The sequence below is a fragment of the Antechinus flavipes genome, chromosome 3 (assembly GCF_016432865.1).
Source record: "Antechinus flavipes isolate AdamAnt ecotype Samford, QLD, Australia chromosome 3, AdamAnt_v2, whole genome shotgun sequence".
In the NCBI taxonomy this organism is placed as follows: Eukaryota; Metazoa; Chordata; class Mammalia; order Dasyuromorphia; family Dasyuridae; genus Antechinus; species Antechinus flavipes.
The window spans coordinates 82076639-82091259 of record NC_067400.1 but is presented as its reverse complement, the minus strand read 5'-3'; the positions used below and the strand labels follow the sequence as shown (position 1 = coordinate 82091259).

Genomic DNA, 14621 nt, shown 5'->3' with positions numbered 1-14621 from the left:
TAATGGTTATAAAAAACCTTTCATTTTAGCTCTAAAATTTCTAGGGTTTTATCTAATTGGTACAAAAAGACTAAAATTCACCTTGTCTTTTTAACAGAATAGAATCCAACTGAAGCAGGATATTTTATCACTAGCATTCTAGTGAGAGATGACAGACTTAATATGTAAAATGTGACACATTTTTGGATAAGGTCAATGTGAGGATTTGCTTTACTTGATTATGCATGTTTGTTAATAGGGTTTTGCTTTCGTTTCTTTATTTGGAATGGTTGGTCAGTGAGATAGAAAATAAAAGCTTAATTAAAAAGTTAATTGAAAGAAGTTATTTGATTGTTTCAAGTTATTTTAAAATATCCTAATAATGTTCTGGAAAAGGCTATTTTGCTTCTATATAAAATGGAAAATTTTACAAATAAAGTTTGTAATATATATGTAATGTGGGTCTGGCTAGGAAATTTCAAAATGTTGATAACTCTAACACAATGCAGCTAACATAACTAGCTTATTTGTCATGCATTTAAATCCATCCAGTTTTTAATTTAATTCTATGGCCTGTTGATAGCATTGTTCTGACTTATATATGTCCTTGGAGATTTGTTGATTAATCTTACAGAACCTGAAAAATCCCAGACTAAAAGCTTATGGAGCCTAAATTCTTATTTGGCTTAGAGTTGAGGTTTCCTTTCTGGAAGAGCACAAATAGTGTTAAAGCATGATCTCTAATTTAGATTTTTCTTTTTCACAAAGCACACTTTGGATATTTTAGACACAAATCCCTTGAAGTTACTTTGGTTTATTATCAGACTTGGAGCAATCGTGAGTTGATCTAGTCTTGATTCATCTCTCCACAGTTGTTTGATTCATTGCTTTTATTTTTCTGTTGTTATTACCCTTCTTAAAGGCTTGTCAATCTTCTTACCATGATTAATAAATTTTTTTTTTTTTTAAATAATCAAAATGTTCACAGATAGAGAGGTAAAATTCTACTGCTTTTTTGCCCTCTTAGATATGGTCAATTGAAGACCTTTATATATGTTTACTGGTTGAGTTTTTCTTTTTGGAAAGTTTGTCTTATATAGCCTTATCATTTTTTTTTTAATATTCTCTGTTAGGTTTGTGCCATGGCATCAGCTAAGCTGAATACACTTCTTCAGACCAAAGTGATTGAAAACCAAGCTGAAGCATGTTACCTGTTAGGAAAGTTGGAACCTATTCTAAGCCAGTCTATCAAGGAACAGACAGAAACCTATTCATTTCTGATTCCTCTTTTTCGTACCCTGGTGTCTAAAATTTATGATCTGCTTTTTATGAATTTGCACCTTCCCTCATTACCTACTGCCAATGGCAGTCCCTCATTTTTTGAGGATTTTCAAGAGTACTGCAATTCAAATGAGTGGAAAATTTACATTGAGAAATATGTAAGTTTTAAGTTTTTCATGGAAATTTAAAAAATTAAATTACTGTTATGTTAGTAGTGTTTTTAAGTCTTGGGGTGGTTGTTCTCTTTTGCTCAAGATCATGCCTTATATGAAGCAGTATGAAGTTCAGACATTTGGTGATGGCTGTGAGTCTATGGCTCTTTATTGGAAGGACTGTTATGAAGCCTTAATGGTCAACATGCATAGACGAGACAGAGAAGGAGGAGAGAGCAAACTCAAATTTCAGGTAATCATTCTTAGATATTTTTAAATACTGAAAGTATTCATATTGAATACCAAGAGTATATAAATGAAATACATTTGAGAAACAGCCAGTAGCCTAACTTGCCTGATCTTAATCATGCATACAGTAAGTAATATTCAATAAAACTGAGCCTTAGTTTTTGCATCAATAAAATAGAAGAATAAGTGGCTCCTGTGGTTCCTTCAAACTCTAAATCAGTGTTCCTTTGATCTTAGAGGTCAGAGGCTTATAGACTGCACAGAAGAAGCATTATGTCTGCATATATTAACTAATTTCTTTGAGAAGAGAGGTAGGAGGTTCAAGCCATACTAAGCAATTCCAACTCTTGTGATTCCATATGGTGACACAGGGTAGACATATCCTTGACACTTCAAATTATTTTACTTCAGAAATTGGTATCATTTGTCAGTCAAAATGCCTTTAAAGAAGAGGCTTTACTATCTGCTTTGCAACTTTACCCAAAGGACAGTTGGGGTCTTTCCATCTAATTTGAAGCTAAAACCTTCCTACATTAGATCGCAAGCTCCTTGAGAGCAATAAGCCAGGATTACCTCATGATACTGAACACTGAAGATGATCTGCAAAATTGTATTTAAAAGGCATTGTTTTTTACTTCAGGATTTTTTTGTGGAACCATTTAAGAGAAAAGCACGTCAAGAGAACCTGCGGTATAACAGCATGCTTAAACAACTTCACAGCCAACACTTAGCCACTTTGAGACAGTGGAAGGCAATCCAGCTTTATCTGACATGTGAAAGAGGTCCTTGGGCAGAGAGGTAAACCTAAATCATATACTTTTTTTATTTTAGAATAGTGGGTCCTTCATGCATTTGTTTAGTTCCATCCCCCCAAAAAAGGTCAGGTCTAGTCCATCATGGGTTGTTTCATTGCTTTGTTTTTTTCTTTGTGAACCGAAGGCCTGGGAATTTTAAGGGTGCGTGCGTGCGTGTGTGTGTGTGTGTGTGTGTGTGTGTGTGTAATATTCTTTTTTTTGTTCAGTTGTTTCTTAGTTGTATTTAACTCTTTGTGACTTCATTTGATGTTTTCTTGGCAAAGGTACCTTGGATGGTTTGCTATTTTACTGATAAGGAAACTGAAGCAAAAAAGTTTAAGTGACTTAAAGTCATAGAGTTAGAAAGTATCTGAGTTTGAACTCAGGGAGGTGACTGTTCCTAATTCCAAACCTGGCATTCTATCTGCTGTGCTACTTCATTGCTCAAAATATTCCTAGAAAATCTTCTAATTCTGAGTTCCCACCTCTCTTTGAATGTCTGCTATGTGAAGTAAAAAAGAAGTCTAGAATACTTAGCTTGGTGCTTCCATTGGATAGGCTTTGGATCAAAGGAATCATGTATGTCTTAAGTGAAAGATAACTTCAGTGTACCACAATTTAAAATGGTTAAGATATAGAGAAGATTCAATCTTCTTGACATTCTCCAGAATAACAATTCATCTACTGATGTCTTATCTTATATTTTCAGAAACATTGTCCTGACTTTTATAACTTATAAAATCAGCCTATTCTTACTAATTGCTCATTTCCTTCCATTCTGATGTCATGGATTAGTTATTTTGGATTCGTAAAAAATTTTTCAAAGTTCTAATTTTAATGATTGTGGTAAATTATTATTGCAGTTTGAAAAAATAAGTGTCTCCCAGTAAATATTTATTTTTTTTTTTTAAACTGCAAAAATATTTATTTGTTAATGGTATTATATACTTAAAGAGTCAGCTAGGTGATGCAGTAGGTAAGGCCAGTTCTAGAGTCAGGAAGACTCTCAGAGAGAGACACCTACTAGTTGAATCATCTTGGGCAAGTCACTGAACCCTATTTGCCTCAGTTTCCAACTCATAAAATGAACTGGAGAAGAAAATGGCTGAAAAAACAACTAACCACTACCAACAACAATTACATACTTAAAACAATTATATAATTTAACCATTTCCACATGCTGACAGATTGCTTGAGTTACTGGATTTCTGTTTTGACGTGATATGGTATGTCTTCCCAGTCCTCAGTACTTTGTAGTTTCTTTCTGACAAGACTATTTTCAGATAGTATTACGACGTTATTAAAATAACTTGCTAATAATACTTTAAAGTTGAATAATTTAGTTTTTTAGTGCTTAGTTATTTCCAAATACTGCAATTTTCAACTAAATTTTCTTTATGTAGAATTGCTGTAATATCATAAATTTTACTCTTCTTAGGACACAGACTGTTATTCACTGGAAACTTGCTAATGTGGAAAACTATTCTCGAATGAAACTTAAATTGATACAGAATTATAATTTCAATTCTCATGAGGAAGCCAGTGCTTTGAGGGACAATTTAGGTAAGTTCTAAACTCTTTTAACTTATGTTGATGTCATGCATGGTGAGCTATTAACTAGTTTTGTTAGTGATAGTTATTTTATATCATAATACTATATTAAAATTTCAGCAACATTCCTTTTTAAAATTATTATTATACCTTTTTATTTACAAGATATATGCATGGGTAATTTTTCAGCATTGGCAGTTGCAAAATCTTTTGTTCCAATTTTTTCCCCTCCTTCCTCCCACTTCCTCCCCCAGATGGTAGGTAGTCCAATACATGTTAAATATGTTAAAGTATAACATTCCTTTTTTAAGTGAGTTTTCTTTTCAAATGACTCTCAAATCTTTAAATGTAGCTTTAAACGCTTCTCTTAATTCTTTTTTCCCTCCTAAGGCAATTGGGGTTAAGTGACTTGCCCAGGGCCACACAGCTAGGAAGGGTTAAATGTCTGCGGTCATGAATTCAGGTCTTCCTGACTTCAGAACTGGTGCTCTACTCACTGCACTACCTAGCTGCCCCTTGCTTCCCTTAATTCTAATTCTTCATTTTCAGTTATCTGCTAGCCATCACACATTGAATTTTCCATGGGCATACTTTTCATTTCCAAAGTTGTAAGTACATAATCACAGAATCTAGTCCATCTGACTTTGTCTTCTCTGTTTTGATCAGATTTTTGACGATCTCAGTAAAAAGAAAGCAGTTTGTTCTACCTTGAAGGAGTTTCCAGTTAACAAATTTTGAATTAGAAAGGACTTCAAAAATCAGCCTTACTCAGAATAGTGAGAAAATTTAATGACATACTCTCTCTAAATTGGTTTTAGAATTAACTCATTCTATTTCCTTCCCTCTGATTGATTGCTAATTTCTACAGTTTATAAAACAAATATATGCCCATGTTTGAAGGTGAACATTTTTGAGAAATAGAGGGAATTTAAGTTGCACAATAGAGTACTACATCTAGAGTTGGAAAACAGGAATTCTGATGTGACTCTAGTTACTGTGTAGCTGGACAAGTTATTTAATGTCTATTGGCCTCAGTTTCTTCATTTGTGCATGGGGGATAATAACAGCAATTGTACAGCACTTAGCATATCACCTGGGACATAGTTAACACAATATTTATGTTATTTTTCATCATAATCATTATTGTTATTATACTTTGCTTGAAGACCTGGTAGAAGACAACTAGCTATCTCCTAAGGTACTATCCCCTTTCTACATTGTAATTGTTAGCAGGTTTTTACTTTTTTTTACATTTAGCCTAAATTCTCCTCTCTCAAACTTTTGCCCATTTCCCCAAATTATGTCCTTTAGGGTAAAGTTTGATTCTTAGTCTTTTACTTACTTTAAAAAGTTATTTTCTTGGGCAACTAGGTGGCCCAGTGGATAGAACACCAGTCCTGAAATCAGGAGGATCTAAATTCAAATGTGATCTCAGACACTTGACACTTCCTAGCTGTGTGACCCTGGGCAAGTCTAACCCAATTGTCTCAGCAAAATAAGGCAAAAAAAAAAAAAAAAGTTACTTTCTCTAGGCAAATGCTCCCAAATTCAGTCAGCCTTCCTGTTGCCTGATCTTTAGAGCCTTTGCCATGCTAGTTGGTTTTCTTTTGAGACTATCAATAACTCTCTCAAAATGTGGTATGCAGAAGTAAAGCAATGTATATTGATCAGGGAGTAATACCAGGACTGTGTCCTCCCTACTTGTTGATACTCTTTCGTAGTGCAGCTTATGATCACATTAGCTTTTGGGGCTGTCATAATCACGATGTTGACTTGCTGAGCCTGTAATTCAATAAAGCTTCTAGATCTTTTCCAGACAAACAACTTGTCATGCCTCCCTACGATTGTATTTGTGAAGTTAATTTTTTTAATCCAAATGTAAGACCTCACATTTATTTCTGTTAAATCCTACTTATTGGAGTCAGCATAATATTTTAGTATGTCAGTATTTTTGACACACTGAAGGAATGTCATCTATCATCTTCCCTCCTAAATCCATCTTTTCTTTTAGTTTTCCTTATTATGGCACTTCCACTTTCCTAGCCTCAAGCTCCAAACTGTGTCATCTTTGGCTCTTCCCTTCCTTTACTCCCCTTTACTGTCTCCCCTCATATTCAGCCCCTCCATTCAGTTTGTTCCAGTACCTTCTTTTTCTACTATAATATTGCATATGTCTGGTTTTTTTCATCCACATTGCCATCACCCTAGTTCTTTGTCACTCTTCAGGAATTTTGTAATATTTACCAATGTTTTACTGGCCTCTAGCGGCTATTCTCACCTTTTTGTAATCTATTCTTCAGGCTTCTTCCTGAGTAATCTTTCAAAAGCAGATCTAAGTCCCAGCCTAACCTGTACAAAATCCTTATCGTCTTTTTTCTTATTTCTGACTTATAGAATCTTTATTTTCCCTTAAGCCTCAGTTCATGTACCATCTCCATGAAGCTTTCTCTGATTTTCTTAGTTGCTCCTAGATCTCTGCTTTGTCCCATATCTCTCTGTCTTATAATTTGTATGTTTGTGTTGATCTTTGCTATACAACCACTCTAAGTATAGTGTAAGCTTCTTGAAGGCAGGGATTACGATAAACTTTTTATCACTAAGTCACTGCAAAGTATTTTAAACACTAAAGAGACTTTAAATTGTTTAGTATAAGTAACTCTTATTGATTCTAGGTTCAGAAAACAGAAGTTAAAGGAGAAGGGAAGCTTAATTTCACTACTCTCACAGGGAGGAAAAAAGGACTAAGTTTCATCAGATTAAAGAGATGACTAATATTGAACAAATTTAAAAGCATCTGTTCCCTTAATGGACATCTCAGACTTCTTTTTTAAAGCATCTCCCTTTACAATTTAATTTAGTCTTTTAAAAAGATCAAAGTCTATTCTATACACCTCCTTCTGATTTTTCTGCTCCTCACTCTTTTTCTAAACTTTTCCTTTGTATTCTCCTCTTTCTAAAGACACTTCTGTGGATTTCTGAGAATGATAGCTGTATAGGAAGTAGCTACAGCTATAGTTCTACTAAGGTGTAGGATGCTCATCCTTGCAGTAGGATTCTGTGCTAAGCCTCAAACAGCAGGAACTTGGAGAAGGTTCCTAAGTCTCTGAGTTCCATGTCTACATATTTAAGGTGTGTGGTTTTTGAAATGTTATTTTCTTGTAAAAAATTTCCTTGTTTTGTTTTGTTTTGTTCAATACATGGGTTCTAGATAAAGTTAAACTTGAGAACAATGTCTGCTACATAGGAGCTTATGTTTTTTAAAATCACCACACTTAGGAAGTATTTTTTTATTCTGTTTTTAAAGGTAATATTCTTTCTAACAGAGACCAACAGTAGTTATATTTATTAAATGCCTACGTAGAGGCCACATAGCATCAGACCACTTTTCACTTCTAATACATACTGTCAGTGTGACCTTAAGTCACTTTTCCTTTCAAGCACTCATGTAGGTAGCTTTCTGCCATTCTGAGTTGAATAGAAGATGGGGATCTGCATTACTAAAGCTCCTTTTACCCACAAAATCAAAGGTCCAGTCCCTTTCTTTGTGTAAAAGGCTTTGTCAGGTATCGGGGGTAAATAGACAAAAACAAAATTTAAAATGATCTTCAAGATATGATCCTTCTTTTGGAGATGTGCCCTAAGAATAAATGTCAATTTGCAACTATCTCTAGAACTCTCTTCCAACCCAAAAGATTTCTTAGGCTGATGATGCCATCTGGTGGCAAGTGTATGAGACTAGTTTTCTAGACAAGTTTAGTTCATGTCTCAGTCTTTCTGATAAGATACAACATGCATTCTTTTGATCTCACTTCCTTTTTTTTTTTTTTTTTTTTAAATGCCATCTTTTCCCCTAGTAATCCCAGGTGTATTTTAACCTGTCTTGCTTTTATTCTCCCACTTCTTCTCTTCCTTTAATTTATAAATCAAAAGAAAATTCTAATTATGAATAATGAGATTGAGATTAGTTCTGCCTAAATACCTGTACAGTATAGTAATGCCTTTGATTTTGAATTATTTTTTTAATTAGCAGCTTCATTAACCTTCAGATATTTTGAAATAATTTAGATGCCCCCTTAAAATTCTCCACAAAGTCTTCATCTACTTTTTTCATTCTTAAACCATTTTTTCACAATACTACATAAAAAAATTTCTTTTTTCAATTTGGTTCTTAATTGTTAATATTGTACATTGTTACTTTCTACCATTTTCATTAAAAATGTATAATATTTCAATTAAATTATATAAGATTGATTTACATTTTAATAATAGAATATATATTCTCCACTAGAGAAGCAAATGTCAAACCACTTTTTTTTTTGCCCTGAAAACTCCACTGACAGTTTGATTCATGGGGTCACAAAGAGTCAGAAAGGACTGAAAGAAGAAACAATTGTTTTCATTATCCTAGATTATGTTATACTTTAGTTGCTAATAAATACTTGTTGGATTAAATTGGAATGGATTAGATAGGCTTGAATGTTTACAATTAAGTGACTTCCTGGTTTTACCCAACTAGTAAGTGTTAGAGCCAGAATTCAAAGCTGGCATTTTTGAGTCTTTCTGGCATTCTTTCCCCTACACCATATGGTCTAACATGACTACTATTATTATTTCTGTGACATTAAGCAAGTATCTGCAAGTATTTTTCTGTGAGAAAAGTAATGTTAGTGTTCTAATTAGTCTGTTACTATTTTGATAAAATCAGAAAATAGTATTAAAAGCTCTTTAGGGTCTATTTCAACTCTAAAATCCTATGATTTCTATGTATTGTTTCTAGGAGAAAATTCATTCTCCTTTTCTTCTACCTCTTCTCAGCTTTTCCCATTAAGTTGTAAGCTCCATGAAGGCAAGTTCTGTCTTTCTTTCATATATATGTCCCAAGTACTTAGCACAGTACTTAATATCTGGTACATGCTTAGTAATTTTTTTCTCTGACTTACTGACAGATTTTAAGTTATTATTGACAGAAAAGTGTAGAAAATGCAAAAATACCATTGTGCTTATTTTTTATCTTTAAAATATTGATTCCTTTTGATGAAGTTAGTGGCAGAGAGTTGTCAAAATCCCCTTTTGTTCGGCGTGGGTTTTTTCATGAAAGAATTCATGAAACCCCAAGTTATTAATTGGCAAAAATGAAAGTTTATTGTTGGAAAGAAACCAGTTTGATAAGAGACTGACTTCTATAGTAGCAAAGTCCTATTAAGGAAATGGAGTCTGTCACTGAGAAGAGAATGCCTTCTCAGTGGGCAGGGTCCTAGCAGCTGAGCAAGCTACTTTGGCCCTCTGCAAAGAGTAAGTTTAGAAACTGCCCTTTAAAAGGAGTCTTGAGGCTTCAGGAAGCCAAAGTTTCTATCCTAGATGCTTATCAGTATCTGGCCCACATCTCCTATTAGAATTAATAACACTTCAAAGGTGTGCTTTTTGACCAGGATTTCTAATTAAATCAAAGGCTCTGACTTCCCCAAAAGATGACTTATCTGGGGGGACATACCTTTCCCAGGAGGGATTGAGACTCCAAAAGGGATCACAGATCAAAAGGAAACACAGTTTCAGAGTGATAATCTTAAAGGGAACACAGATTCAGTAAAGGGAACAATTTCCCTCCCCCTTCATTTAGAATAAAAACATTCTGAAAATCTCTCTTTCAATATAATCTCTTTCATGAATATTGTATAAGATTTTGTGAAAATTGTAGCTCTGTTTTAACATCTGTTGAGACATAAAATACAGATATGTGTTTTACATGGTTTTAGCTCTAAGTTAGTCTTGATTATAATTTTAAATGTATGACATTGTTATGGAGGGTATTCAGTGTGAACTCAAATGAGATGTTATATTATGAAGTCCTCCAGAACTTCATATGGATGATGCTGTGCTGATTATGTGAAACCCCCAGAATTTTAGAGAGTCTCCTCAATGAGATCCATGGCCATTCAAAAAGAAAATGGCATAGTTGTTCCGCCAACAATCAGTTTTTAATTACCAGTTTGCTTTGTACTAAATATTGTGCTAAGTACTAGAGATACAGAGAAATGCAAAAACATGGTTTCTGCCCTCAAGCAGATCAAATTCTGATGGAGGAAGCAAGGTGCCCTCCCAAAAAAATTCATTCATACAAGATAAACAGATAGCTGGAAAAGTAATCCCAAAGGGAAGGTACTAACAAGTAGAAAAGGGCCAGAAAAAGCCTCCTGCAGACAGTAGGATTTGAGCTGAGTCTTAAAGGGCAGCCAAGAGGCAGAGGTAAGGAGAGAGAGTATTTCATGCATGGGAGATCACAACTGAAAAGTCACAGAGCTGAGAAATGAAATATAATGTATGAAAAATAACAAAAAGGCCAATGTTCCTGGAATATAGACTTCATCCAGGGAAGTCAATAGTAAAAAGATCAGAAAGGTAGGAGGAGAATTAGTTGTAAAGAATTCTAACATTGGAAAAACCAAATGGATAAAGAATGAAATTTGTCCAGACTATGACATATGATAGGAAGTTTGACCCATAAAGTTGATTCATCAATACATTTATTTTCCAGGCATTGCATATGGATAGTGACCTGGATCCAGAATTATAGGAAAAGCAAAACTGCTTTGGAGAAAGTGTATAATGCATTTAATGATCTCTAACTTTTTTTGAGATGGAAAGACACATAGTGGGCAGTAAAAGACCATTCAAAAATTTGACAAAAACAGTCTAAAAGGATACTATTATCTATGTCTTTGTTCTTTTTCAAGTAACTCTATCTGTCTTTTGCTCTGTGAACTTTATTAATATCCACAATAACACCAGAACTGAAGTAAGGCCTCTGGCATGTTGGGTGAATACTCCATCAAAGATTTATAGGAATACATGGACAAGAATCACAAGAAGAGAAGGCATGAATGTATAAATTTTATCATTAGAAGAAATACTCTCATCAGTAGTATCATAGATCAATTGAAGTATATCCCCAGGGCAGAACAGATTTACACAGTTCATTACTCTGTTAAATTGGTGCTTTTCATCAGTTTCAGTCATAATTTAGAACATTTCCAGTGTAGAATGGTAAACAAACAAAAAAAAAGACTTTTAGAAGGATAGATTTTTATTAATTTTTTAAAATATTAGCAGAATTCCTTACAGCGTTCCTCTAGTTTCTTTTCTCAGAAATGTGTCCCATGTAACAAAGAAAAAGAAGGAAGAGAAAAATATTGTTAATTTGTTTTATTTAGCTTGATTTAACATGATCATTTGTTTCAAATCCATACCATTGCCCAAGGTAAAAACATGCATTTTAGATTAGCCATATTAACACTTTCTTTATTTAGTTCAGATAATCCATGATAGTTTTATTTTATTGTTTTATACTAGTGTGGAAATGACATTGAGTCTTTGAAGTCTATGCTAGCAAGACATTTATTCAGGCTATTCTCTTAAACTGGAAAAGCTTTGCATATGTTTCTGGCAATAGTTTATACTTGCTTTCCAAGGTCCAAGCAAGCTAATTATGAATATAGAGTAGTTCATCACCTGATTTTTGGCCAGTAAATGATGAATTGTTTGTTCTTAATAACCTATAATAAAAATAAGCAAAATACTCTCATTTCCATAATGCTATTTACCAGAATTGAGGAAAAGGGTAAAGGTTCAAATAATAATTTTAGACTTATAAACATCATTTGAACTGTTAGTACTTGTGATATCTTTATATAAAGATCTCATTCAACTTGATATATTATAGAATTAACCAAACTACATCAGTATTGATATGTTTACAATAAACAAGAAGGATGGATAGGCCAAAATACTCTTACAATATGTTTTTTAAAAATCCAACAACTTAAAGAAAAGCCTTTAAAACATTGGTTAGGTCCTTGGGGGAATATTTGTGGATGAAACAGGGAACAAGAATCGTACAGGTACTGAAAGAGTTATTTAACAAACTAGGTTAACCATATAATGCCTTGTCTATGAGATAAAGTAATTTATTGGCTGCATGTTAGTTTTGGATCTGTTTTCTATATACTGTATGACCAGAAATAGATACCTCAAATATAGCAGTGGTGGGTAGCTATGTGGCTTAATGGAATTCCAGACCAGAGTCAGGAAAATCTTCCTGAGTTCAAATCGGCCTCAAACACTGTGTACCTGTGTAATACTGTTTGTTTCAGTTTCCTCAGCTGTAAAATGACTGGAGAAAGAAATGGAAAACCATTCTAGTACCTTACCAAGAAAAGCCTAAATGAGTAACGGAGAATTGGACATGACTGAAACTGCCTAGCAACCCACAGTGCTATCAAACTCAAATATAAACAGATCCCTATAGGCCACATATTGACTTAGAAAATATTATCCATATTGTATTTTCATGTATTTTGTTTAATATTTCCCAATAATATCCAGTTAGACTGTACTCAGAAGTTTTGATAGATCTGTTCAAATAATGCCTTATAGAGTTGTATCACTTTTACATGATATTCCTTTGTAGTTCAATTTTTAGAACAGTGTTTTCACATCACCACAATCGTAGAAAATCTCCCATGACATTAATCTTTGAGGTACTTTGACACAAATAAAATCTAAATGGTAAGCACAGGACTGCTTTAAAAAGAGTTAGCTGGATTATTTTTGCATCAGAACAATATCACCTTTTATATATCCATTCTTGTTACTCTGTGTCTGTTGTAATATAAGTTTATGAAACATTTGGGAAAAAGTTATTTTTCATAATTAGTTACTACATTTCTCCTTCCTATGGTGATTTCAATCCACTTTTTCACTTGTGATGCTAATGTTAATTTTATTTCTAGCTAATGGTCACATTTTATTTCTAGCAGTGTTGTAAGGAAACATAAATTGTTTTTTATTTTAAATTGTTTTGTGTCTGAACAGGTGTTCAACACTCCCAGCTCTCTAGTGAATCATTGCTGCTAGAGGCAGTGAAACAAGTGAAAGTCAATGATAGGGAAGAAGATAAACTAGATCTACCTGAAGAAGACACAACCCCAAGAGCAGATATGTATGTGTAAGCATTGAGAAGAATATTAAAAATCATCTTAGGAATTAGATATGTGTAATATTGGAAATGATAATAATAAGGCCAACTTTATATTCATTACTTCCATGGTGCTTTAATGTCTTTGAACTGTTTTACAAATGCCATCTAATTCTCCCAGGAACCTGTGAGGTAGGTGTTTTCTGTATTACACATAATGAAACTGAGGCACAAATGGGACAAGTGACTTGCTTAGGAGAATAGAGCTGGTATGTGTCCAAGGAAAGAATTGGATTCACATTTCTCTGAACTAGGATCCAGTCCTAAATGTTGAACATCTACTGTACCTGGTCATGTTTGAAATGGAAAAGGTAAGACAGAGCCCCTACTCAAATCAGGGAGACAAGAGTCACAAACTTAAAATAGCTATTGAAAAATGCCATTGGTTTATTAAGACACTTACTATGTGCTAGGTGCTGAGGATACAAAGACAAAAATAAATAATCTCTACCTTCAAGAAACCGAAATTCTCTTGGGGGAGACAATGTGCACACATAATTTTTCTACAGAAGATATACAAATTACAACAATGCTAATTTTGAAAAATAGTTTACTAAGAGTTAGAAGGATAAGAAAAGTTCTTGTATAAGTTAGTAATTGAATTCATTCTTCTAAGAGATTGCATAATGTAGGCATGGGGAAAAATCAGTGCAAGGCCCAGGGAGGAGGGATAGTATTAGGTTTGGAATTACAAGCCCAGCTGTGCAGAATCTTAGCAAGTAAGAGGGAAAATAAGGTCTAATGACTGCATAATTTATCCCAAGGTCAGAGAGAGTCACTAGGCTTTGAGTAGGAGTGTGATTGGGTCGTTTTTAGGAAAATCAGCTGGGCAGTTGTATGTAAGAGAGTTTTCAGAAGAAAAGGCTTGAGGTGGGGATACTAAAGGAGAGGCTCTTACGGGTCAGAACTCTGAATTTGAAAGATGGATTTTTACAAGGTGCTAACTCAGTGGAATTGATAAAGACAATGATTGTTTAGCATGATGCTTAGCAAGTTCTCTAGTTCAGTACATGTATTTAGTACTTAATATAGTTCCACAGGATTCACATCTATGATGAGAGAGACTATAAGCTCAGAACTCAGCTGGATTCATTCAGAGACAAATGGACAGAAGGCTGGAGGCTGAAGGCTGAAGGCTGGAGCACAAGCCCTTGGACTCAGACAGATTCATCCCATCTCACACCATTTTGGTGGCTGAAACCAAGACTCCGGAAGACCTTCAGAAAACTAGCCGAGCCCCAAGTGAAGGAGATAGGACTTTGAAAGAGATAATGAAGGATTTGGACTTTAACATTTGGCTGCACATGTGGAAACAAGGATTCTAGAGGCTCTTGTAAAAGTCCAGTTGAGATGTGATAAGGGCATGGACCAGGATAGTGGCTAACTGATTAGAGAGAAGGGTGGAAGAATTGGAGCTCATAAGAGAGTCTATGGAATGCTGGAGACATAAATAGAGAGGGAGGGAGATAGGGAGAAGTGGAGTATGGGGTAAGGGATATGTACCTGAATGTATATATACAAATATATATGTATATATTATATAAAAAGGATTTTTGTTTGTTTTCATTTTTGTGAAGGAAGTTT

The 14621-nt window shown here is 34.1% G+C and overlaps 1 protein-coding gene across 1 annotated transcript in view; it reads left to right on the top strand.

Annotated features, from left to right (window-relative positions):
• Positions 1-14621, top strand: part of NBEAL1 (neurobeachin like 1) — a 199154-nt gene that overhangs the window by 136285 nt on the left and 48248 nt on the right. The window contains exons 31-35 of the mRNA XM_051983755.1: positions 1113-1418; positions 1516-1665; positions 2302-2459; positions 3894-4018; positions 12875-13001. Of these exons, the coding sequence (XP_051839715.1) occupies positions 1113-1418; positions 1516-1665; positions 2302-2459; positions 3894-4018; positions 12875-13001 (866 nt within the window). The remainder of the gene's footprint in view (positions 1-1112; positions 1419-1515; positions 1666-2301; positions 2460-3893; positions 4019-12874; positions 13002-14621) is intronic.